The 27,313-nt window shown below is 42.8% G+C and overlaps 1 protein-coding gene across 1 annotated transcript in view; it reads right to left on the reverse strand.

The window, feature by feature from the left end:
• Hpse (heparanase) overlaps positions 1-27,313 on the reverse strand; it is a 40,229-nt gene that overhangs the window by 4,692 nt on the left and 8,224 nt on the right. The window contains exons 2-11 of the mRNA XM_031336984.1: positions 26,996-27,141; positions 24,214-24,339; positions 14,174-14,347; positions 11,138-11,306; positions 10,010-10,057; positions 8,363-8,456; positions 7,857-7,963; positions 6,628-6,742; positions 3,451-3,569; positions 1,966-2,112 (exon numbers count right to left, since the gene is read on the reverse strand). Coding sequence (XP_031192844.1) covers positions 1,966-2,112; positions 3,451-3,569; positions 6,628-6,742; positions 7,857-7,963; positions 8,363-8,456; positions 10,010-10,057; positions 11,138-11,306; positions 14,174-14,347; positions 24,214-24,339; positions 26,996-27,141 — 1,245 coding nt within the window. The remainder of the gene's footprint in view (positions 1-1,965; positions 2,113-3,450; positions 3,570-6,627; positions 6,743-7,856; positions 7,964-8,362; positions 8,457-10,009; positions 10,058-11,137; positions 11,307-14,173; positions 14,348-24,213; positions 24,340-26,995; positions 27,142-27,313) is intronic.

The raw sequence follows: 27,313 nt of genomic DNA on the forward strand, positions 1-27,313 counted from the left end.
GTAACATATAAAGGCAGGCCTATCAGAATTACAACAGACTTCTCACCAGAGACTGAAAGCTAGAAGATTCTGGAAAAATGTCATACAGACCCTACAAGAACACAAATGCCAGCCCAGGCTAGTATACCCAGCAAAACTCTCAATTACCATAGATGGAGAAAACAAGATATTCCATGACAAAACAAAATTTACACCATATCTTTCCACAAATCCATCCCTACAAAGGATAATAGATGGAAAACATCAACATAAGGAGCAAAACTACACCCTAGAAGAAGCAAGAAAGTAATCTTTCAACAAATCCACACAAACCTAATTCCACCTCTTACAACAAAAACAATAGGAAGTAACAATTATCTTTTCTTAATATCTTAATATGAAAATTAATATTACCAACATATACTAATCGATTGAAATCCAATAATATGAGGAATTAGAAATTTGTTGATTGATTCAGTGGTCTCTCTAATTTGGTAATTGGAGAAATAGGTCCAATATTGTAGAATCTATATACACTTTCAGCTTGTTTGCGACTGTCTTGCTATGTACAACATAAGGGTCTTGAAATCTTGCTTCTCCTATCTCAGCCTCTCTGTTAGTAGTATTGTTTATTTCATGTTTTTACACTATACTATGGTTTTCAGAACAGCTTATATATTTCAAAAGTATTTACATAGACAATTAACTTGGGAGGTGGCTTGTAGGAAAGAGTGAGACTGAATGCTTTGCTTGACATTTGTAGCTCTTGTACCAAGTTTGAAGAAGAGGACTTTATTAGTTACTCTTTCTCTGAGATGAATGCTTTTCCAAATTATTACAGCCAATGAACTAGATTCTTACCCACACCTAATGTCTGTGCCTCCCTCCAAGCAGAATCATTGTTCATTGAAACAGTTGGTGAATGACTTTATGGATAGACTATCTTAATACACACACTATTTCTTAAATGAATGTAACCTGTTCTCTGTGGGCTGAGAATAAAGACACTCACTCAAGTCAAATAGCTTTGACTATAGCAGGAAGTCTGTATCCAAAAATTGTGCCTACAATTCATTCCTTGGTGCAGCAGAACTGTCAACTCTCAGCTTAGCTACGATGGAGGTAAAATCCTTTGGTGATGTGAAGGTCATTGAAGTACAGCCTTATTACAATGAAATTCAATGTTTAAAAATTTGTCTTATTTTGGGCTTGTACCACAGCAAGAGCCAAGATTTTAATCTCTACTAAATACAAAACATACGAACAAACAAACAAAAAGACTTTATATATTTATATTAATTTAAAAAATACTAGTAGTGATGTATTATTTTAAAATATACAGTTAATATGTTTGGAGTTGTTTAAAATTTATATTGAGAAAGACATATGTATTTTCAGTATTGCTGTAGATAAGCATCTACATAAGACTGTTAAATTGATTGTTGTTTTATATAAAACAACTTTTATAATACTCATTTTTATTGTTATAAGTAACTATCATAAAACACACTTTAAAAAGCTAAAACCAGCCGGGCGGTGGTGGCGCACACCTTTAATCCCAGTACTTGGGAGGCAGAGGCAGGCAGATTTCTGAGTTCGAGGCCAGCCTGGTCTACAAAGTGAGTTCCAGGACAGCCAGGGCTATACAGAGAAACCCTGTCTTGAAAAACCAAAAAATAAAAAAATAAAAAAATAAAAAATAAAAAAAATATTAAAAAAACCAATATACTGAATGGATCTTGATATGTGAAGATATTTGGAATTACAGATTTTCTTCTAGGATGACTATTAGTTTGTATCCTTCTACATTGGAGTTAGATTTATATAAATAAGTATTCACATAAGGAATTTCTGAAATAAAAAAATGTTAAAATGCAACGCTTACCCTTTCTTCCCCTCCATAAAAAAACAAAAAAAAGTGTCTCCATTGTAATAAATGCCAATAAACTTACATAAAGTTTGCAGTCAACAGGAAACTTTACTCACTTGGAAAGCAGTCCATCAGGCCCAGAAGGCTTCAGAAGGTACTTATCCACTGGTTTGCTGAACAACGGAGATGGTAACTTCAAGTGCTTGGTGACATTATGGAGGTTCAGGACATACAGAGTTAGATCACCTTCCTGATATCTTGGGCTAAATGCAAACAGGTTAATTCAGTCACATATTTGTCTGATATATTTGATGAAGCACTTGAACATGCATGCGATCAGACACACTGAGTGCCTGTATTCACAAAGGGGGTGGGACCTATGAGCATCTGTCTTAGTCAGGGTTTCTATTCCTGCACAAACATCATGACCAAGAAGCAATTTGGGGAGGAAAGGGTTTATTCAGCTTATACTTCCACATTGCTGTACATCACCAAAAGAAGTCAGGACTGGAACTCAAGCAGGTCAGGAAGCAGGAGCTGATGCAGAGGCCATGGAGAGATGTTCCTTACTGGCTTGCTTTCCTGGCTTGCTCAGCCTGCTTTCTTATAGAACCCAAGACTTCCAGCCCAGGGATGGCACCACCCACAATGGGCCCTACCCCCTTGATCACTAATTGAAAAGATGCCCCACAGCTGGATCTCATGGAGGCATTTCCCCAACGGAAGTTTCCTGTGATAACTGCAGCCTGTGTCAAGTTGACACAAACCAGTCCGGCCAGCCTCCTTTCCGAGGATGGTGTTAGACCAGCCTTGTGGCCCTACTCTGGAAACAAGAAAAGTACTGCTATCTATAGCATCACCTCCAGAGACAGAACCCTTGTCTGGAAGCCCATAGCCAGGCCGTATAACTATATACTTGGAATTAGCTCAGAACACCAGACTGTTGAAAATTAAGGATCTGCCTGCCTCTGCTTCCCAAATGCTGGGATTAAAGTTGTGTGTCACCACTGCCTGGCTTGTTTTTTTTTTTTTTTTAAATTTTTAAAAACGTATTTATGTGTATGAGTGTTCTGCCTGTATATAGGTACACTGTGTGTGTGCCTGGTACATGCTCAAGCCAGAGTGTTCAATGCCCTAAAAAGGAGAGTTACAGTATAAGTTGCTTGTGTGGGTACTGAACCTGGGTCCTCAGCGGTTGCTCTTAACTGCTGAGCCATCTCTTCAGCCCCCATTTAAGCAATTGTGTGTGTGTGTGTGTGTGTGTCTGTGTGTCTGTGTGTGCGCATGTGCACACATATGCAAATGTGCTGTGATTACAGGCTTACAAGGCCACATCCAGCTTTTTCTACACAGATGCTGGATATTAACGCAGGTCCACATGCTTCCAAGAAGCACGTTCCCCATGGAGCCATCTCTCCAGCCCTGCTAGCAATTTTTTGAATTTAGATCTTGCTATCATGAAGACAAACAGGAAGGGATAAAGAAAAAATGACACGGGTCCCATCCATCCACAGAGCGAGGGGCAACCGGAGTTCTGGACGGGGAAGTTCCGTGCCTCCCCGATCCAGACTGCTGTTGGGAGAAGGATGCTCCATACTTACTGATAGATGTTGGTGCAGTGGACATACACTCGGAGTTTGCTTCTGTCTGGGCTTTTCACTCTTGACATTAACACCTTGGGACCTACCAGTTTCTTGAACAGAAGAGAGAGCCAGTAATCCTAGTTCATTGGGGAAAGGAACCGAAAACATATCTCTGGTTAGTTTTTTGTTTGTGTCTGAACAAGCCAGTGTCAACTACACAGATATTATATACCAGTTTGACAATTATCCCAGGGATTTTTTTTATGACCACAATAAATGGGATAAATTCTGACCAGAATAAATCAACTATCATACTATTTTCAACAAGGAAATGCAATATTGGCTAAATATATTCAAATCATTCTCTTAAGAATCATTCTGCTGGCTGAGCAGTGGTGGCGCACGCCTTTATTCCCAGCACTTGGGAAGCAGAGGCAGGTGGATTTTTGAGTTCAAGGCCAGCCTGGTCTACAGAGTGAGTTCCAGAACAGCCGGGGCTACACAGAGAAACATTGTCTCGAAAAGCCAAAAAGAAAAAGAAAAAAAGAAAAGAAAAGAATCATTCTGAGAAGGGCTGGGGAGACAACTCAGCAGTTAAGAGCATTGGCTGCTCTTCCAGAAGGACTAGGGTTCAGATCCTAGAACCTACACAGTGGCTCAGAACTCTTTGTAACTCCAGTTTTGGGGGAAGTAGTGCCTTCTCCTGGCCTCTGAGATCACTGTGTATGAAAGTTGGGCACACACGTAAATGCAGGCAAAACACCCTGACATATAAAATAAAATTTTAAAACATTTTTAAAAGTTGTACCATTAAGGGTTAGAGAGATGGCTAAATGGTCAAAAGCACTGACTGTTCTTCCAGAGGACCTGAGTTCAATTCCCAGCAACCACATGGTGGCTAACAACCATCTGTAGTGAGATTCAATGCCCTCTTCTGGTGTGCATGAAGAGAGCAACAGTGTACTCACATATATAAAATAAATAAATAAATAAATAAAACCTGAACCATTAAAATATCCTTAGAAAACAAATCTTCAAAGTCATTTTATATGTTTGCTTATTTATTTTCTGTTTTTGAAAGAAAGGATCACGTAACTTGTGCTGGCTTCAAACTCATTATGTAGCTGAGGCTGGCCCTGAATATCAGATTTTTCTCCTTCCACTGGGCAACAGGTGTGCACCTACACTTGGGCTTCCATTGACTTAGAGTAAGAAGGTCAACATCATGCTTCTTAGGGCAATGGGTTATCATTCCTTACATTTTAGACGCACACACACACACACACACACACACACACACACACACACACGCAATCACACTAATAACACGCTCACAGAACTCTTACATACACAAGGTAGAACTTTGGATAAAAGGCTAAATTTCCTCATTTAGCATCAAATATAGTATGAGATAGGAAAAATAAAATTTTATTCATAATATCTTGAAGATTATAATATATACATACACATATAAAAATATTTTTTGAGACAAGGTTTCACTATGTAGCTCTCTACTGGATTGGAACTCACTACATAGACCAGGCTGTCTGTTGCCAGCTGGTATTAAAGGCATGTACCACCATACCTGGTTCAAATCGTGAAGATTATGAATAAAATAGTTAATTATTAGGATGGTGTTTTTAAAACAAATACATAATCCTGGCCTATTGTAAAGTTAGACAATCTTTATGACTTAATAACATAATTTGTTGTCGTTGAGATATGAGGTTACTCTGTTGCCCAGGCTGGCTTGTAACATACTGCATAACCTGGATGGCCTTGAACTCACAGTGATTCTCCTGCCTCAGCCTCTCAAGTGGGATTATTGACAGGAGCCACCACACCTGGATATCATAAAAGTTCTGAATCTTTGCTAGTAACTAGGATAGCATTTCCCACTCCTACTCCCCCTCTCCTTCCCCCTTCTTCCCTCCCTTCCTCCCTCCCTCTCTCCGTCTCTCTGTCTCTCTCTCTCCCTCTCCCTCTTTTTCTCTCTCTCTCTCCCTCTCTCTCTCTCTCTCTCCTTCTTTCCCTCCCCCTCTCTCCCTCTTTCTCTCCCTCTCCCTCTCTTCCTTTCTCTCTCTCTCTCCCTCTCTCCATCTCTCTCTCTGTCTCTCTTTCTCTCCCTCTCTGTATTTCAGTATGTATGTATGTGAGGGCAGGCACATGTTGTTTGCCATAGCTTGTATGGAAGCCAGTATGAACAACCTTTCTTGTATGGAAGCCAGTATGGACAACCTTTCTTGTTGGTCTCTCTACTTGTTGCTGGATACACCAGAATATCTGGCCTTAGAACTTTGGAGACTTCTGAGTCCATGTCCCATCTCCTCATACGAGCTCTGGGATCACAGATGCTGCTGCTGCACCAGGCTTTTCAGAGTCTGTACAGATTCAAAGTGCAATAAAGTGGCCAAGTGTGGTAGTGCGAGCCCTTAACCCCAGCTCTTAAGAGGCAGAGGTGGGGAGGTCTCTGTGAGACCATGGCTAGCCTGAGGTACATAGTGAGTTCCAGGACAGCCTGAGCTATAAAATAGAGTTCTGGTCTCAACAAAACAAAACAAAACAAAACAAAACAAAACAAAACTCAAAGTGAAATAAGCATCTCCCCTACTGAGTCATCCTCCAGTCCTGGAATAGTGATTCTAGCTTTGACTTGCTAAAACTGCAAAGCATTCATTCAAAATTTTAAATAAAATGCACACCATAGTCCAAGAAGATTTTTTTAAAAAAATTTTGTTGTTTTTGGTTTCGTTTTTTCAAGACAGGTGTAACTCTGGCTGTCCTGGAACTCACTCTGTACACTTGGTTGGCCTTGAACTCACAGACATCCCCCTGCCTCTGCCTCCTAAGGGCTGGGATTACTACCACCCAGATTTTTTTCTTTTTATTGTTTTGGTTTTTTTGTTTGTTTGTTTGTTTTATTGGACAATATTTTCAAAATAATTCCTGATTCTTAATTTATATTCTTGAGTCACAAAGAAAGGAAGAGAGGGAGAGAGAGAGAGAAAGAAAGAAAGAAAGAAAAAAAGAAAGAAAGAAAGAGAGACAGAAAGAAAGAGACAGAAAGACAGACATTCTGAAAGGGTCCTCCCAGCCACACATGGCTCTTTCCTGTGGGCACTGACCATCCCCAGGAAGTTAGTACAGAGCCGGACTTCCCTCTACTCACAGGCCCAGGAGAGTAAGGCCACTTACAGGTAAGGGCTCGAAGTTTTCATCCACTAAGTGGTAGTTGCCTGCTCCAAAGAACACCTGCCTCATCACGACTTCTATGCCCATCTGGGCTGACAGGCCCAATTTATCCAGCCACCTGGGACAAAGTGACACGAGTTCTCTTTAGATTGGAAAACAAAGCCATTCCATTCTAATTACATGAAAATCTGCTCTTGTACCTGGGAGGAAGTGACAGGAAACTGGAAGGATCACATTAATTGAAAATAAGTCATTTAAATGAGATTGTGGATGCACACGCCCTCCCACATGATGATGTGCTCTGCCTAGAGTGATGCTCATAGGCTAGAGAAGTTTTCTCAAGAGCAAGACAACTTCTACAGAGCAGAATTAAACTCCCACCCGGCAGACAGCTCCTTATCCAGCAGTCTCGGGGGTTGGGGGGACGGAAGAGACGAGGGAAGGACAGCCATCTACAGTGACATCAAACATCAGCCACACAGAACCATGACCAAACCGCTGAGGATCATCTCCCCCACATCTTCAGCCAACAGCAAACTCTGTCTTTTTCTCAGTTCCCTGGGCCCTCACGAACACCGAAGGCTTGAGCTTAGGGCCCGTGAACACTCTAGCAAATTCTCTATCACTGACTTATATCTTCAGGCCTCATTTTATGTTTTTATTTTGATATAAGACCCCTTAGTTGTCCAGCCTGGCCTTGAACTCACTCAGTGGTCCAATCAGATCTTGAATATGTAATCCTCCTGCCCCAGCTTCCTAAGTAGCTAGCATTACAAATACGTGCTGTCATGCTCAGCTAAACTTGATTTAAAAAAACCAAAACCTTATACTTGTTTGCAATGGTTGGCTGGGAACACCAACTAAAGATGTCCAACAAGGCTTAGCAAACCTTTGATAAAAGTGTATGAGTGTTCTTGCCTGCATGTATGACTGTGCACGCACGCGGTGCACACCTGGTGCCGTGGAGACTGTAAGAGGGTATGGCATCTCCTAAGACTCTAGTTACCACATGGGTGCAGCACTTGAATCCCAGGCCTATACATGCAGCCAGTGTTCCTAACCACTGAGCCATCTCTGCAGCCTGGAAAATCACCTTTTTTTTTTTTTCTAAGTCCTTGGCGCACAGTTTTAGGGCTCTCCCTCAGAAACTGTACTTGATGCGGGTTTTGGCCGCCATTGGTGGATGCGAAAGAGTTGGAATGTGAGCCCGAAGGCCACACAGTCTCACTCACATAAAGCCAGCCGCGAAGGTGTTGGACAGTGAGGGCGCCCCGCCACCGTAGGCAGAGCTCGTCTCCCCCAACCAGACCTTCTTGCCAGGTGTGATCTCCTTAGTGACCTGAGGAACAAGGCCATTGCAAACAGGTCAGCCACTTCAGTGTCGAGCATGAGCAGGGCACAGAGCATTGCATCCGCAGGCTCATCTGTCCTATTAGTTACAAGTACATCGGTGATCGCTCAGGTCTTCACCATTCTCTTTAATGGGCCTACTAAGGTACAGAAGGAAGATGAATAAATATGGTCTATAGTTAACCCTACTGAAAGGCCATTAGAAGTATTTCAATTTCTAATCATCACAACTAAATAAGATCTAATGCGTTAGGAGGGAACCAAGGAATAAGACATAGTGCTTGCTTTTTAAAATTAGGAAGAAATATGTCAACACATATATCCATAGACATCCTTAGACCATATCATAGAGACTGGTGTGGCATGAAAAATTCAGAAAGACTATTACCTTCAGAATTTTTTGCACAGATAGAATAAAAGTGTCCAGCACTTCAGCGCTCAGAAAATCTTCTTTGGTGGCAGCACGCCCATTCAAGTAGTAGCTAAATTGTTCAGAAAAAAAATGACAGGTGACTCCTTGCTGCCAAGTCATCTGTGAACCTTGCTCTTCTTCACATTCTTTCTCATATTATCCTTTTCTCCCAGAGAGGAACTAACACGGGAAAGGGACTACTTTCTCCAAATAGCTATGTATCAGCTCTTGACCTTAAGAAGAGACAGGCAGAAGGCAGCTGCTCAGGGCCACTCACTTTTTGGCAAGCGACTGGTCTTACCTGCTTTTGTAGCTCATGGCTCAGTTGGCCACGGACCTCAATCTTTGATAGAACTACCACATTATTTAAAACAACATTACATTTTTGTTTCATTAATATTAAGATTTTTGCATAATGATATTCAAGATACTGCCTGTTTATTACTTGAACTTTTAAAAGTCAATCAGCAGCCAGGCAAAAATAACAATAAATACAACTGGAATTACCTTTTCAGCATTAAGAATTCTTATTCTTTTGTCAGGAGATGGTGGCACACACCTTTAATCTCAGCACTCGGGAGGCAGAGGCAGTGGACCTCTGAGTCTGAGGCTAGCCTAGTCTGAACTATAGAGTGAGCTCCAGGCCAGCCAGGGCTGCACACAGAAACCCTGTCTCAAAAAACCAAAAAGAAGGGGCTGGAGAGATGGCTCAGCAGTTAAAAGAACTGACTGCTCTTCCAAAGGTCTTGAGTTCAATTCCTAGCAACTATATGGTGGCTCACAACCATCTATAATAGGATCCTGTGCCCTCTTCTGGTGTGTCTGAAGATAGTGACAGTGTATTAACATAAAATAAATAAATATTTGAAAAAAAAAAGAAAAGGGGGAATAAATGAATATTTGAAAAAAAAAGAAAAGGGGGGCTGCACAGACTATGTCTCAAAAAATCAAAACAAAAACCAAACCAACATCAGAAAAACATCTTTACTTTTTTTTAAAAAAAAGATTTACTTATTATTATAAATGAGTACATAGAAGAGGGTATCAGATTTCATTACAAGTGGTTGTGAGCCACCATGTGGTTGCTAGGATTTGAACTCACAACCTTAGGAAGAGCAGTCAGTACTCTTACCCGCTGAGCCATCTCACCAGCCCCACATCTCTACTTTAAAAAAAAAAATCATATTTATTTATTTAGAGACAAAGTCTCAACTTGTAGCCTTGGTTGGCCTGGAACTCAATATGTAGTCCAGGCTAGACTTGAACTCACAGATATCTCCTGAGTGCTAAGATTAAAAATGTACACCACCACATCCAACTTAATTTCAATTTTTGTGTGTAAATGTGTGCCTGTGTGAGTTATATGCACTGTGTGTATAGTGCCCTTGGAGGCCAGAAAAGGGCATTGGATCTCTTGGGAATGGAGTTACAGATGGTTGTGAGCGGGAACCAGTCCCAGGTCCTCTGTATGAACAGCAAATGGTGCTCTTAACTGCTTGCTGAGCTGGCGTTCCAGCCTATTAGCTGCTGTTTGTAATGTAACTATAGTTACATCACTGCAGCATGGGGGGGGGCATTACACAACTGACGTTAATAACAGGGTATTGTAATGTGAGTACTTACTGATGCCATGTAAGAGCGTCGATCACTCCTCCTCCAGCCTTCAGGAAACTAGAAGAAACGTTCCGTGGTGAGGTCACTTACCCTCAAACAAACGTGTGCTTCAGAAGAGCTTTATTCCCTGGGGGTGGCTGATGATGCCGTGAGTCTCAGGCAACACAGACATCCCAATCCTGCTTGACATTTGTTCCAGACTCCTTGGAATTTTAAGCCAATGTTTCCTCTTTTGGTAAACCATATAACCAAGCAGCAGACTGTTTACTAACGTGTGGACTACTGGGGCTCTCCACTGGAAGAAAAGTGGTTCTGCTCTCTTGCAAAGAGAGCAGCAAAAGCTAAGAAGGAAACCCCTGTTCCTCTCAGACCTGAAGCCAAAGTCAAGGCCGCTGAAAACCTAGGCCACTGAAAACCTAGGCCACTGAAAACCCGGGCCACTGAAAACCTAGGCCACTGAAAACCAAGACCGCTGAAAGAAGAGCTGCACATCACCCCCTTCACAGCCCAAGACCCTGCAGCTCCAGAGGCAATCCCAATACCTCAGCTATAGCATCCCCTGGAGGAACAAACTTGACCCCTCTGCCCTCATCTAGTTCCCCTGATCTCTGAATCAGTCACGGAGAAGATGGAACCATCGACAGGATCCAGCTCATTGTTTATGTCAAGCCTAATAAGAGTCAGATCAAGCAGGGTGAAAGGAGACTCTAGGATATCGAGATGGCCCATGGCAATCCCCTACTCGGGCCTGACAGAAGGAACATGCTCGACTACTTTTTCATACAATGCTTTGGCTGTTGTCAACAAAACTGGGACCATCTAACTCAGTTCAGCGGGCTAATTTTAAGTATACATTTTTTTTTTAAGCTTTAAAAAAAAATTAAGAAGGCTTCAGGTGGTGGTGGCATATACCTTTAATCCCAGAATCCAGAAGGCTGAGGCAGGTGAATCACTGAGTTCTAAGCCACCCTGGTCTATAGTTATAGTTCCAGGACAGCTGGGGCTACACAGAGAAATCCTATCTTGACAAACCAAGAAAACAGAAGGAGAGAGAGAAGGAGGAAGTGGAAGAAGAAAAGAAGGAGGAGGGAGAAGGAGCAAGAGGAGAAGGAGGAGTTGTACATCACCGGTTCCTACCTTCTCAGCAGTTTAACTGTCTTCCCTCGAGGTTGACCAATGTCAGGACCATAGAGTTTTGCGTTTTGGAAAGCTGACCTTTGTAGAAGTTTACGCAGCTCCACAAAGTCTTCTCCTAACTGCAGCCCATCGACGAGAATGTGAGCTTTCTTCCAGAAACTGTTGGGCTCTGAAAGAAAGCAAGTTTCACACTCAGCTCTGAACACTCTTTCATCACAAGCATACAGCAACAGACATTTTTCAAACTACAAAACCTAGAATCAAATGTCAAGGAAAGTTATTAAAGACGAAAGCTTGGAAACAAACATTTGAATCATGGCGTGAGGGTGGAGTAAACAAATTCAGGTTAATAATGGAGATGCTAAATCAACGGGCATTTGGAAAGTAGGTGATGTCAGGATTTAGTAGCCCAATTTTTATTTATTCCCTTACAAAGAACAATAGAAAACTTAGGGTTAGGGACATAGCATGGACGTAAACAACAGCCTCGCAAGTAGGGGGACCCAAATTGATCCCCAGACTCCATGTAAAAAAGCCATACACAGTGGCACATTTGTAAACCCAGCACTGGAGAGGCAGAGACAAGAGGACCTCGTGGCTTGCTCTCTGGCTAGCCTCGTCTACAAGGTGAGTTCCAAGGTGAGTGAGTTCCAAGGCTTGCTCACACACAAAAAGGTAGAAGACACCCAAGGAATGACACTTTAGGGCGTTCTCTGGCCTTTGCATGCTCATGCATATGAGCATAAGCATACAAGCATGTAAACAGAGAGAGAGAGAGAGAGAGAGAGAGAGAGACAGAGAGACAGAGAGACAGAGAGACAGAGAGAGAGAGACCGAGAGAGCTCGTGGAAAACAAGAATGAAAAAGAATAGGCAGGGAGAAGACTATTATGTATAGAACAGTGTCTGTCCAAACAGCATGCAATCATCAAATGGTGGCATTTTATTTTGCACTTTACATTTAGCTTTATCAATTGATGTATGGAAAATTCTTCTACAAATATTTTTTAATAAGTCTGACTAATCATTAACATGTTAGTTGGAACTTATAAGTTCCTTGGGACTAGAGAGGTAGCACAGTGGTGAAGAGCACAGTCTGCTCTTCCATATGCCTGGACCCACCCGGTGGCTCAAAACTCTTTATAATCTTTGCTGGAAACTTCTAATCAGCTTGAGCATCTAATGGAAGCTGGGATGTGGTTGTGAGTATACTAGCTACTTTCTGTTGTAATAACTGAAAGCAACTTGTGGGATAAATAATTTCTTTTATTGCCAGGCAGTGGTGGCACACACCTTTAATCCCAGCACATGGGAGGCAGAGGCAGGTGGATTTCTGAGTTCAAGGCCAGCCTGGTCTACAAAATGAGTTCCAGGACAGCCAGAGCTACAGAGAGAAACCCTGTCTTGAAAACCAAAAATAAAAAATAATAATTTCTTTTATTTTTTAATTAATTAATTTATTTTCTGTATGTGAGTACACTGTAGCTGTCTGTCTTCAGACACACCAGAAGAGGGCATCGGATCCCATTACAGGTAGTTGTGAGCCACCATGTGGTTGCTGGGATTTGAACTCATGACCTCTGGAAGAACAGTCAATGCTCTTAACCCATGAGTCATTTCTATAGCCGGGAAGAAATAATTTCTATTGCTTATTGTTTTCAAGGGTATGCTTTATAGTGGCCAACCCAGGAAGCTGAGAGAGAGGAAGGGAGAGAGAGAGAGAGAGAGAGAGAGAGAGAGAGAGAGAGAATGAATATGAACGTGGGGTGAAGCTATAAACCCTCAAAGCCGGCTCTCAACGACATACTTCCTCTAGCAAGGCTGCACTCCCTCCCTGAACTGTTCTTGCAGTAGAGGACCCAGTCTGCGCACACCACAGCCTATAGGGACATTTGTCATTCAAACCACCATGTGGAGATTGCCTGACGGAGAAACAAATGCAAGGAAGAATAAGACAAAACTGCCAATCTCAGGGTTTCGCCAAGTCCAGGTTGCTAAGCACAGAGGTTTAAAAGACTGCAAGGCTTATGGGAATCTTGGAGGAAGCCAGGAGCAGATGGCTCCTGTGGGTTTTCTTATCTCAAAACAACATGAAGATGTACTAATGAGATGGCCTGGCTGGTGAAGCATTTCCATTTTACATGTTGTACTGGCTGGTTTTGTATGTCAACTTGACACAGGCTGGAGTTATCACAGAGAAGGGAGCTTCAGTTGGGGAAGTGCCTCCATGAGACACAGCTGTGGGGCATTTTCTCAATTAGTGATCAAGGGGGGAGGGCCCGTTGTGGGTGGTGCCATCCCTGGGCTGGAAGTCTTAGGTTCTATAAGAGAGCAGGCTGAGCAAGCCAGGAGAAGCAAGCCAGTAAGGAACATCCCTCCATGGCCTCTGCATCAGCTCCTGCTTCCTGACCTGCTTGAGTTCCAGTCCTGACTTCCTTTGGTGATGTACAGCAATGTGGAAGTAAGCTGAATAAACCCTTTCCTCCCCAACTTGCTTCATGACCATGATGTTTGTGCAGGAATAGAAACCCTGACTAAGAAACATGTGGAGCTGGAAAAACTGTCCTCTGATTTATTCATGTGTGTGTTGTGGCATGTGACCTTCCCCATCAAATATGTGATAAATAATAATAATAATAAATAATAAAAATAATAACACACATTTGAAAAAGAAAGGAAGGAAGAAAGAAAAAGAAAGAAAGAAAGACACCAGACGTAACCAACACCACCAGCATTTAGGGTAGGGCAATGTCTCAGTTAAAGTGCTTGCTGTAGAAAGCAAGAAGGCCTGAGTTCATATTCCTAGGACCTACATGAAATGCTTGGCACAGTAGTATGCTTATAATCCAGCCATGGATGGGAGGCAGAGACAGGGGTCGCAGGACTCAGTGGCCAAAAATAATCAAGCTAGTCACTGAGTTTTAAGTTCAGGAAAAGACTCTGCCTCAAAAAATGAGGTGGAGACTGATGGAATATAGAAACAGAAGAATATCATCAAGGGAATGTATTTATGAGTGAAATGTCCCCAGAGATTTACCATTGCCCAGTTCCCAGGAGATGTTATAACCCTTGGAAGAGCAGTAGTCGAGGAGAAGCTGGGCATTGGAGCTGTTCCACCGCAAGTCTGGGGTTCGTTGTAATGCATTTAGACCAAAGATCAGGTCTAACCTCGAGCAGTTGGCAAAATTGTAGAGCATGTCCACTGAGCTTCCTGAAAGACAAAAGGTGGCGTTTAGTTACATTGGCACTACAGTGAAGACTGCCTCCGGCCTTGCTCTTTATGAGTTTTCTTTATATTATTTAGTTAAAGGAACTCTAGTCCTAATAAATGACTGTCTTTATGCCTAAGCAATGCACAACTGGACAAGCGATCAAAGAAAGGCCTGGACTCGCGTTGTAGCTCACATGGTAGAATATCTGGCTAACACATAGGATGCCGAGGACTCTCTTCAGGCCTCAAACTCACTGTCCGGGCCTAAGAGGGCCCTACACTTCTAATCCTATTGCCTCCAGCTCCTAAGAGTTGGCAACTGTAGCTTTCTACAGTTAGGTTTTGAGAGTGTCAACAATACAATTTTAAGTTTCTACCCTTTCATTTTTATTTTGTGTATGGATAACCACCCATACATGCCTGCATGCATGTCTGTGCACCACCATGTGCATGTAATGCCTTCAGAGGCCAGAAAAGGGTGTCAGATTCCCTGGTACTGCAGGGATGGTTGTGAGCTGCTGTGTGATGCTGGGGATTAAGCCCAGGCCCTCTGCAAGAGCAGCCATGGAGGCATCTCTGCATCCTCAACAATACAATTTTAAATGTGGTCTTTGAATTGGTATCATAGGTATAATACATCTCTATGATTTTCACATAAATTCTCAAATCACTTACTTAGCAGAAATTTACACACACACACACACACACACACACACACACACACACACCCTATCTCTCTATCTGGTAAATGTCAAGACTTTCTTCTTAAAAGTGGCTTTGCTACAGAAAGCACTGAAATGAAATGCCAAACTATCTCTGCCCCCACTTCATTAGGGGATTATTATCCAGATTGGTCCTGAAATATTTGAAGAGCTGATTTGATAAAGACTTCTAACATACAGTTTTATCCTGGTAAACTACTTATAACATACCAGGAGACACTTAGTTACATAGTTACACTTGTCTCTTAGAAATGCCTTCACTGTTTAAACATCAGAGGATAGATGAAAGTCACGGCAGTTTGAAATCTGTTCCTGTCTCTTTTAAAAAATACTAAGAGCCTTATGAGACATTCCTTGGACCTTTTGTACAAGCTAAGTGAATGAGTTTGTTCAAGGTTGTTGAGCTGTGCCTAAAATGAAAACACTGTAACTTAACTTTTCCTGTAAAGTAGAGGTGGAACACTTTGGTTATTTTTCATTTTCTAGGAAGTATTCTCTCACTGGTCTCGCTGTTTCCACATGGTTGCTAATTCCATCAGGACAAATGGCTCTGCCTCCTACTTTACAGAGAGGTTGTCACTTCAATATAAACTTCTCTAATATTTCCTGATTATAAGTCCATGTGATCCTTAGATAATAAATGACATTTCTGTGAACATGTTAGGACATCTGACACTCGGAGTGCTCAGAGAACATGCTAAGAGCTCACATAGGATAGTCCTCTTCCATTGTCTCTAGAATTATTCCTTTCCCTTGTCCTGTAAGTGTAGACTCTTATTTCTTAAGTGCACCTGTCTTTAGTCTACTTATTTTTGTGTAGATCTCTCTATCTTACTTTCTAATTCTTCCTGGTCTATAATAGATGGTCATTACTTCGTTTATGTCTCCATAATCATATCTTTCAGAAAAAGACACACAAAATCATTTTAAAAAAAAAAAAAAGGAAGAAAAAAAAGTGGCTTTGCTTTCTTTGGCCTCTAAGTCTTTGCCTGAATCACCTTTGTAACCATAGCAGTGCAGACTCAGACTCAACGCTGCTGGCAAAGGCTGCTGGGTAGCCTCAGGGGTAAGGTTGGTCTGGTGATGCTTTGTATTCAAATCTTATACTGGACCCTAAGATCTGGTTGCTCCAAGATGAGCAGATCCTCACATGTACCAGCTTTTGTTGTGTAAACCTGCCCTCCAAGTTATCCATGATTGGTTAATAAAGATGTCTACAGCCCGGGCTGGGCAGGAGAGGGGGCAGAACAAAGGTTCCGGGGCTTTGGGGTCCTGGGCAGAGATCAGGGGGAGCAAAGAGGATGAAGGAAGAAGTCACCATGGGGTAGGTGGACCCTGAGCACATGGCCATGAGGGTTGGTCTATTGGAGTAGGAGCAGCCCAGGTGGAACGTGGCAAGTGATATACTCGGGTTATTGACAGGGAAGTAGACAAAAAAAAGAAGAAGAAGAAGAAGAAGGAGGAGGAGGAGGAGGAGGAGGAGGAGGAGGAGGAGGAGGAGAAGAAGAAGAAGAAGAAGAAGAAGAAGAAGAAGAAGAAGAAGAAGAAGAAGCAGCAGCAGAAGCAGAAGCAGAAGAAGCATAGAGTGCTGATATCTGCCCAGATCTAGTGCTTTAAGGCTTATTGTAAATATACAGGCTTTTGTGTCTTTGATTTGAGAAATATATGGTCTAAATGGGGTAAAAACTCCCAGAATAACTTTACTACAACATTTAGGTGTCGAGATATTTTCTGTGTCACCCACTTCCACAGCACTGTGGTCAGTCAGCAAGGAGCGATGTGCACTGGGATTTGAGAAACTTGGAGTGCAGCCACCTAGCATTCCACCGAGCCTTAAAGCCTCCATTTGAGACTTTGAGCCTTGAGCTCACCCCAAACTTCCACACAGCACACCTGTTTGTCTCCCTCCACACTAGGTTTGGGTTGGCTCCTCAGGAGTCATTAGTAATACATATAGACCCAAAGATCAAGTGCAGTGATCTACACTTAGCGACAGAGCCTACTGCAAACTGTAGCTCCGCTGCTGCAGTCATGCCCATGGTCACTTGCATATTGCAAATGTCATGCAGAAAGTGGATCATGGATCGTTGACCAGAGTCATGAATTCACCTCTGCCAATTACACGTGAGAACAAGAGCAATGGGTTTACCCTCAAGGGCGCAGCTATGGATGTACAGTCCCAAACGAGGACCAGACACATCTACTCCTAAGAGCAAGGCTGGGAACCATGCTTAGTGGCATAAACCAGAGTCCTAGTACTTGGAAGCCTAAGGCAGAAGAATCAAGAGTTTGGGGCTAGCCTGGACTACAAAGTGAAACCCTATCTCAAACAACAATGACAAAACAAGCACATGAAAACTTTTTGGAAAAACAAACAAACAAACAAACAAATAGATAGATAGATAAATAAATACAGGTGTAAGGCACCATGGCTGCCTAGTCGTCCTCGTTTCCAAAAAGCCTGGCATGCCTGCTTTGCAGAATATATTCTGCTCACGCTTCTCTCTTCCTCTGCTTCTTTAAGTTCTTCCAAATGTACTGGAAGTTTATATATGCAATACTGTAGATGCTAAAGTTATGTTTTAATTTTAAATTACTATGTTTAAGAGATCCATTAAAAAAATGCCTGCCCCACTTGCCCAAGGACAGATAATGTCCTGGAATGCTGGGGTGAAGTGGAAACTTCTAGTTTCTTTGGAAAGTCAGTCATGTCAAAGGATGGTTTACTGGGGCAGGCACGGGAAAGACTGTTTTCCTGAAGCAGACACAGGTGAAAGGATTTTTTGATATAGCAAACACGTGGATGAACCCGTGATGAGAGAATATAAAGACGACCTACAGACAGTGGGAGACAAGCACAGAGCCTTGGTTTAGTTTGCTCCACCTTGCTATTCTTCGTTAATGAGAGGCATGTATTGGTTCACCTTACATAGCATTGTTGAGCTCAACTTGTGATAATGCTGCCATTGAGAGAAACTCGCCCAACAACTGCTTCTGTGGCCTCTCCTCACTCTGGTTGGTCAGCCTGGGGGTTTCTTCGAGATTAAACTACAGTTGCTGGTTTGTGACTGTTATTAGTCTGCTGAAAGGACTGGCCTGTAGCTCCTGGTTCATGTCTGGTGTCTGCCTGCCTAGAGGACTGGTGTGCAGCTGCTGAGTCATATTTGGTGTTTGCTATGAGACTGAACTGCTGCCAAAGAAGATGGAGCTCTTTCCCAAAGAACCATCGCTGAACTGGTCCACTTCCCCCGTATCCTAATAACTTTGCCCTTCCACTACGTCTGCCAGGTGGTGGGCTAGAGAAGAGGTTGAACCCTTATGAAAAGTAGGTTGCAAATAATTTATGCCTATGCTGGAGGCTGTTGTTCACGTGCAATAACAAGCCGCACGTTTCTACTTCAGTAAACAAGGTTGGTTGTTCCAGCTGCACAAACTGTGCTTGGTCACACGTTGGTGGAAGATACATAGTCATGAAGTACATCAGGATATATGGTCGTGCCCCCTTCTCATGCCTCATTGGATGAAGACAGGACATACTTAGCCTTGTGTAACCTAATTCATTGCCATTCTCTGGGAATTCTGGGTATGGACCTGGCCAGTGTCCACCATCTTGGTCAGTATTAAAGAAAGCTTACTTTAATTAGACAATCATGGATTTGGTCTTTCTCCTCACAGTTTTCATGTTTAACAATACATCTCCTGATAACATGGTAAACACTAATATCTCCTAAGACAAACATACCATACTCCTGAGTTCAAATATATGCTTAAAAATAAAAATAAAGGGCCAGCGATATGGCACAGTAAGTTAAGGTACTTGCCACCAACCCTGACAACCTAGGTTTGGCTCCATAGAATCCATATTGTGGAAGGTGATAACCAATTTCTACAAGTTGTCCTCTGCCCTCTACACAAGATACACACACACACACACACACACACACACACACACAGGGAAAGCAGAGAGATGTTTGGGATGAATGTAAACCAGGTGACACCAATCTTTCCTTTTAGTTACAATGTAAATTAACATAAAGACATTCAGCATATGGCTGCACACGAGGGGGACAGAGGCAGAGGGGAAAAAAGGTAGAGGAAAGGAAGCCGAGGCTAGCTCATCAAATCTGATCAGCATAACAAGGTGGCTCCCTCCTTCCTTCTGCCCAGACAGGCTCTCAAATGTTTTTTGTCCTTTACTTGGTTGGGAACCCCTTGAGATCCACTGACCCTTTCATAGGGGTCACCTAAGACCATCAGAAAACACAGATATTGACATTATGATTCATAACAGTAGCAAGATTAGTTATAAAGTAGCAACAAAAATAATTTTATAGTTGGGGGCCGCCAGAGCATGAGGAACTGTGTTAAAGAGTCACAGCTTTAGGAAGGCTGAGAGTCCTAAGCAGGTCCAACAGGACTGGCATTGGAAAATTTACCCATATTTTCTAGGATGCCTCTTTTATTTATTTATTTTTGTACATTTTAGCATCACCAATACAGTGACTGAACCGTACCAGACAGTAGATGGCTTAGCAGTTAAGAACACTGGCTGCTCTTCCAGAGGACCCAGGCTTTAGTACCAACTCCCAGAAAAGCAGCTCTTATCTGTCTGTGATTCAGGTTTTAGGGCATCAGATGCCCTCTTCTGGCCTCTATAGGCACTGCATGCACATTGTGCTCAGACACATGCACGCAAAATACCATTTTGGGTAGTGCATAAATATATAAATAAATAATGCCAGAGTTTAGGGAATTATATTGCTCATCAGCACATAATTCATTTTTGGTTTCTCCTTATTTTTTCTTTTCTTTCTTTCTTTTTTTTTTTTCAAGACAAGGTTTCTCTGTATAGCCCTGACTAAGTTGGAACTTGCTCTGTAGATCAGGCGGGCCTGGAATTCAGAAATCTGCCTATTTCTCAAGTGCTGGGATCAAAGGTGTGAGCCATTCAAGCCTGGCTCATTTTTGGTTTCTTATATATCACACTTTTATGTACTTTTTACATATAAGGATATATAGCATATAATAAACATTGGTCTAATATACTGAAATCTAGATGGTATGTAGCAAATCTTACAAAGATAGGTGAATTAGTCTATGTACTTAATAAACATGGCTAGGAGATTTGTGGTTTCAGACCACTGCAATAAAACAGGAAATCATAGTGAAGTCTGTCATACAATTTTTTGGTTTCCGAGTATGACTGAAAGTTCTATTTATATGATACCATAGTCTATCTTAAATGAAATAGTATTATGTCTAACATGTATATACCTTAATTTAAAAGGATTGGGAACTGAAGAGATGTCTCAGTGGTTAAGAGCAGTGACTGTTCTTCTAGAGGACCAGGGTTCAAATCCCAGCACCTACATGGCAGCTCACAACCATCTGTAACTCCACTTCCAGTGTATCAGACACCCTCACACAGACATACATACAGGCAAAATACCAATGCACACAAAATAAATAGATTTTCCAGGTAGTGGTAGTGCACACCTTTAACCCCGGCACTTGGAAGGCAGAGGCAGGCAAATCTATGAGTTCGAGGCCAACCTGGTCTATAGAGAGAGTTCCAAAATAGCCAGGGCTACACAGAGAAACCTTGTCTCTAAGAATAAAACAAAATAAAAAATAGATATTAAAAAGAAAACCAACCCGCCGAGCAGTGGTGATGCATGCCTTTAATCCCAGCACTTGGAAGGCAGAGGCAGGCGAATTTCTGAGTTCAAGGCCAGCCTAGTCTAAAGAGTGAGTTCCAGGACAGCCAGGGCTACACAGAGAAACCCGGTCCAAAAAAAAAAAAAAAAGCCCAACCCTTTTACTGCTTTAAAATGCTAATCATTGTGTGCGTCTCCTTTTAACATTTTGTAACATTTGGCTGGGGGCAGAGAGTCTTGATTTGGGCAGCTGTTAACTGATGGCCTAGTGATTATTGAAAGTTGAGACATTACAGCAATTTCTTAAGACAGGAATGAAGTTTGTCTTATCAGCTGGTGATCTCTATACCACGTGACGCAGCTTGACAGCTTCTTACCTAGAGAGAACACTTCTGCTAAGCTAGCCAGACACTCAGATCCTACTCTGTTTTGTCAGCTCTGTTTATGGAACAGTCTAAGTTTGACCCTGCGGCTTCTCCCGTGCTCACAGCATCTCCCCTAGGAACTGATCCCATTTTGTCTTCGATCATCTCTAAGCAGTAACTCCTCAGCTGTGACAAATTTTATTTTGAAAGTGAAAGCAGGCCATCTTTCTATTTCACAGTTTCAGTCTGCAGTTACTTCCTCCACTGACGGCTTGAATCCTCCCAAATCTTCCTGGAGTGCCGGAGTGAATTTCTTTCAAACTCTTACATCAACTGGTGTTTCGATATGCTTCTATGAAATCATAAATGGCAGCAGTAGTCCGTAGCCTGGTGCTGTGGTAGCAGGCACAAGGACTGCATTAGCCTCCTGGATGTCTCCAGAAGAGCTCTGGGGGTCCTGGTGTGCAGTAAGCCTTTGAAAGCAATCTTCCCCGCCCCCTTCATCAGCAGTAGGTCTCAATGGTGGACTTGAATAATACAGTGGAGGACTTTAAGTTGATGCCACTGCTCATTGAGTAGTCTATAACCTGAAGAAAGCCAGCCACCCTCTGAGGGTTTGAAGCCAGCCTGGACTTCTTTCCAGCCATGGAAGTCCTAGACAACATCTTCTAGGCTAAGGCTGCTTTGCCCTCAGTGATGTTAGCACAGCTCCCTACACCAGTCATCTTCACCAGACCTTTTGGTAACTGACTGCAGCTACAGCATGCTCGGCCCTGAGGTACCCTCTGAGCCTCTTTAACCTCTTCTGCAGCACCCTTCTCTCCCCTTCGCGGAACTGAGGGGAGCTAGGGCTTGCTCTGCATTAGGCTCTTAGCAGGGCTGCGGTGGCTGGTTCTGTCCTGATCCCTGACACTCCCTCATTGTGGATAAAGCCGTCTTGTTTTCCGGTCAACCACATGCTCACTGGAGTAGAACTTTCAGTTTCCTTAAGCAACTTTCCCCTTGCAGTCAGAGCGTGGCTAATTATTTGGTGGAAGAGGCCGAGGGATCTATCCGCCTCAGCTTTTGACAAGCTCACTGTTTAGCACAGCTTTGGACTTAGAATGAGAGACGGCTGACTCTTATTTTTTTCCACTTGAGTAATCGGAGGTCACTGTGAACTACGACTTAGCCAAACCACAATATGTTTGTGTCTAGGGGAACAGAAAGGCAGGAAACAATAAGTGGGTGGAGCAGCCAGCGTACACACATTTATCAATTAAGTTCACCATCTTCTTTGGATGCGGCTTGTGATACCTCAAAAAAGTTTCGACAAGAACATTAAAGGTTGTGGGTGTGGTGGAACACGTCTTTAATCTCAGCACTTGGGCAGAAGAGGCAGGAGGATCACTAGCCTATTCAACCTAGTCAGGGCCAGGACAGGACTACATAGAGAGACCTCGTCTCAAAGAACATGAACAAATGAACAAAAGGAATCAGATCATGGTACCCACACCTGTCATCTCAGCACAACCCAAGCAGTATCATCTGACATCAACTTTCAGATGAGAACATTTCATAGTTAATGAAGAACGCTGTTTTCATTTGCTTTAGAGCCTTGTAGGATAATGCCATCCTATGCTGAATGGCTCAGCAAAACAAACAGACAGACAAACACTGATGGGGATATGAGGAAAGGGGACATATACTTATTGACTGCTGATGACAATGCAATCTGGCACAGCAGCCATGGAAAGGAGTAGGGAGGTGCTCCAAAATAAAATCTTGAAGTAGTACGTGATCCAACTATACTGCTCTCGGGCTTCTATTCAAAGAACTCTATATCCTACTGTAGATATTCAGCTCAGCCCCATTCATGGATGCTCTACTTGCATCAGCCAGGAAATAGAAAGAGTCCAGATGTCAGTCAGCTGCAGAATATAATAAACATGTGCTACCTTCAATGGAAAATCATTCAGCTGTTAAAAATGAAATCATGAGCTGGGCAGTGGTGCCGCACGTCTTTAATCCCAGCACTTGGGAGGCAGAGGCAGTTGGATCTCTGAGTTTGAGGCCAGGCTGGTCTACAGAATGAGTTACAGGATAGCCAGGGCTACACAGAGTAACCATGTCTTGGAAAATGGAGAAAGAAAAAAGAAGAAATTATGAAATGTGTGGGTAAATGGATGGAGCTGGGAGCGTCATTCTGGATGAGGTGACCCAGACATAGGCAGACAAAAGTTGAGTGCTTTCTCTCGTTTCTGGATTTTAGCTTTGCCTCTTTTTTTTCATTGAGAATGTCCATGGGAATAAAAAACTTAGTAAGAAGTTGGTTTCTGAATCCTACTCTGTGGCGGGGCACCAAAGTCAGAAGTCAAGGGAAGTCGTACAAGCTTTGGGCTGGGGTGGGGTCTTCAACGGATTCTTCTTTTCCTGATGCTGGTTATTGAAGCCAGAGCCTCAGGTGTGCTCGGAGTATGCTCTACCATGGAGCTTCATGCCAGCCTATCTCATCAACTCTGTGCATGTACATGTATGTTCACATGTGTGTTCATGAGTGCAGGTGTATGTGTATGCACACTTATGGAGGTCAGAGGTTGACATTGGCACATGTTTTTCACCCACTTTGGTTTTTAAAAAAAAGATTACTCCTATTCATTATTCAAATATCAGCAAATAATTTTTAGAAAATTACTTATTTTGTGTATATAGGCTTTTTGTCTGGATGTGTGTCTGTGTACCACATGGGCTTCTGGCGCACAGGGCACAAAAGGATGCCAGACTCCGGAACTGGAGTCACGGGTTGCTGGGAGTCACCCCAGTTCTCTTGGAAGAGCAGCTAGTGCTCTTGACCGCTAAGCCATCTTAACTGCTCTTAAGTGTGCCAAAAGACCCACCTGTCTCAGTATTGGAGTAACTCATATAGAAACACACTCAGTTTTTAATGCAAATGCTGGAGATTCTCTCATGCTTGTCTACGTGGCACCTTGCCAACTGAGCCATGCCCCCCCAGACTCATTAATTCTCGATAGCATTTAAATACTGTGGAGCTTCATGCATTGCCCTGGCAGTTGTTGTATCCAAGTGCAGCCCCTCCAAGCACACCTGTGGCTAGAATACCTATGGGCGCCTGCAGCTCTTACTTGAGTAGGTGCTGTTCTTGAACGCCTTTTGGTATTGCTCTCGGAGCAGCAACAGCTCCTGGAAGGGCCATTCCACCTGGAGTTTCCTCAGCATGTCAGCAGAGACTGGCGCAGACTTGCAAATATCTGCAAGCAGACAAGAGAACTCAGGGACTCTGTTGTCACAACGACAAGGTTGAAACCCAACCTGGATATCTAGTCAACTGTTAGTAGGCTACTAAGGCAGGTGATAACATTTCTGGTTATTATATACAAGATCAGAGAAATATATATTCTGCTATACAGACTGCATTTGTTGGATAACTATTGACTACCAAGAGAACAACCAAAGGGCGATAACTTAAGAAACATTGGGTATTCCCTAACTTGGAGTATTGGACACGATTCCAAATGGTTTGCTAATCCACCTCAGCAACTTGGACTGAATTGGATGTGGAGGTCAGAGTTCAGCTCAAAAATGAAAGTTCATTTTTAATATGTAGCTGGCTGTTGGGGCACACACTCATCATCTCAGCGTGGCAGGAGTTTGAGGCCAGCTGTGACTATGTAGCAAGACCCTGTCTTAAAAACAAAACAGAACCCCCGACCAGCTTCTTTCTGTGACATTTCACAAGACTTTCAGAATTGAGATTCCTGGCTAAGAAACAAAAGTAAAACTGTCCTGTTCCTCAATGGATTCAGATGAAAACTGGGTACGAAATCAGGTACAACTACAGTAGAAGACACTGGAGGAGCAAGAAGCTGGAGTTGTAAGGGTTCACACAAGGGCAGGACTGAGGGTTTATACTAAATCACGGTCATCTAACAATCCTACCGGATGGAGTTCAGCATTTTTTAAAAAAAGATTTATTTATTTTATGTATGTGAGTACACAGTTGGTGTCTTCAGACACCCCAGAAGAGGGCATCAGATCTCATTACAGATGGTTGTGAGCCACCATGTGGTTGCTGGGAATTGAACTCAGGACCTATGGAAGAGCAGTCAGTGCTCTTAACTGCTGAGCCATCTCTCCAGCCCCAAAGTTCAACATTTTTAACCTGGAGACTTGATCATGTTTAAATTGGAGGTATGTTTTGTCCCATAATAAAATGTAGTAGGTTTCATAAAACAACCAACCAAACAAACAAACACACAACCAAAAAACCAACCAAACAAACAAACACACAACCAAAAAACCAACCAAACAAACAAACACACAACCAAAAAACCAACCAACCAAACAAACACACAACCAAAAAACCAACCAACCAAACAAACACACAACCAAAAAACCAACCAAACAAACAAACCAGAAAAGGTTGGAGAGATGCCTCAGCAGTTAGGAGCACTTGGTGCTCTTGCAGAACCACTGGGTTCAAATTCCAGGACCCACCTAGTGGCTCATAAGTGTGTGTAACTCAATTCCAGGGTATCCGACCCTTCTCTGACCTCCTCAGGCACCAGGCACACATGTGGTGAACATACATACATGCAGGCAAAGTGTACATACACATAAAAAAAAAATCAAGACACATAGAAAGTTGCTATTTTGCTTTGTAGTGATTTCGTCTGTGATGAATTCCAGCTAAAGGACCCAAACTGGCAAATTACTGACTGTTCCGCCTTGAAGGCTGGTTCTACCCAAGCTTCTGGAGCCACCCCAGCTCTCCTCCCAGGAAGCCTGCATGGCTTTATCACAAGACAGCAGGGGTGCCAGAGTTGCTGCCAGAACCAGCTGACCGGCTGAGGACTTCCTTCCTGGGATGCTCCCCTGTGACTGGCTGACAGAGTCCCTTTTCTGTCTTGGTGTTCACAAAGGATGTCTCTGTGGAACTTTGGGGATCCCAGGGAGCCTCCTCATCAACCCCAGGATAAGGAAAGTGAGGTGCAAAGATTGGCTTCCCATCGAAACTTAGATGATGACTGCAGAATAAAAGCCAAAAAGCCAAAAAAGAAAATCAGGACTGCTTATGACTGATGGGCAAGAGCCCAGCTGAGCAAACATCTAAAACTTATTATTAAAGGATGTCCTCAAACCATCTTTCTGCCTTTTTCTAATTACCACTCTTCCAGTTTGGGACCATTAGCCGACTGACTGAATACTTTCTCACTGGAGACAGTAAGCTGGAAGCAACATGTCACACATGAGCTGGTTAAATGCTGCTCACTACCATAGACAGAATGCATCTGCTCTTAAGGTGTGAAGAATATACATCTCGAAACTGTCCAGACGTCTTGTGTCTCAGGTCATGGACAAATCCTCAGGGCCAGCAAGAGTAGGTTCTCAGACGAGGTCTACACACACCCTGTGTCAGAACCGTCTGATAAGCTTGTTAAAGACAGAATGCAATCTAAGGTTGGAGCCCAGATTCACCCTGGCAGGGTCAGTCTGTAAAGTTGAGAACCAACGCCTAGTAAATAGAATCTTGAAAGGTGCAAGTTCTCCCCTGTGTTTCTTTGTTCAGCCTTTCTTCCAGTCTCCCCACATAATCATGTGTTTCCATCTATTGCTACATTGTTACCTATAAATACTCTCCAGTCTGGCTGTTTCTAACCATGCCATCTCTCCAAACAGCTATTTTTCAGCTACAAACAGTGTTTGTTCATAACCCCCAGGTTATATCCAGCACACTCTATGTGGGATGCTCTACAGTCATGAAGACATCAGAGGAGCGCTGACTCTTCTTTCCAGTTGGGTCCTCTACTTGTCTAAGGGTCAGGTCTGAGCAAATGACACTTTTCCCTAAGCAGTCTCATGACTGATCCAGGCTAACTAAAACATACAGTCTTTTAAAAGTTTTACCATGGTTGACTTGAGATTGCCAGTAACTTCTTTCTTCGGAGGTTGGTTCCTTGTCAGGATCAAAAATAAGGAAGTCAGTCTTGGTGCCTCCAAATCTCAAGTATGCAGGAGATAACCCTCTGGCCAGAGCTCGGAGCCTCGGAGAGCTGTTACAAGACAACAAGAAAGCATAGTGATAATTAATATTAGTTAGGGTTTTTAAAGACTTCTTTTTTGTTTGTTTGTTTGTTTGTTTTTCGAAACAGGGTTTCTCTGTATAGCCCTGGCTGTCCTGGAACTCACTCTGTAGACCAGGCTGGCCTCGAACTCAGAAATCCG

Source organism: Mastomys coucha, unplaced genomic scaffold (assembly GCF_008632895.1).
Source record: "Mastomys coucha isolate ucsf_1 unplaced genomic scaffold, UCSF_Mcou_1 pScaffold22, whole genome shotgun sequence".
Taxonomy (NCBI): domain Eukaryota; kingdom Metazoa; phylum Chordata; class Mammalia; order Rodentia; family Muridae; genus Mastomys; species Mastomys coucha.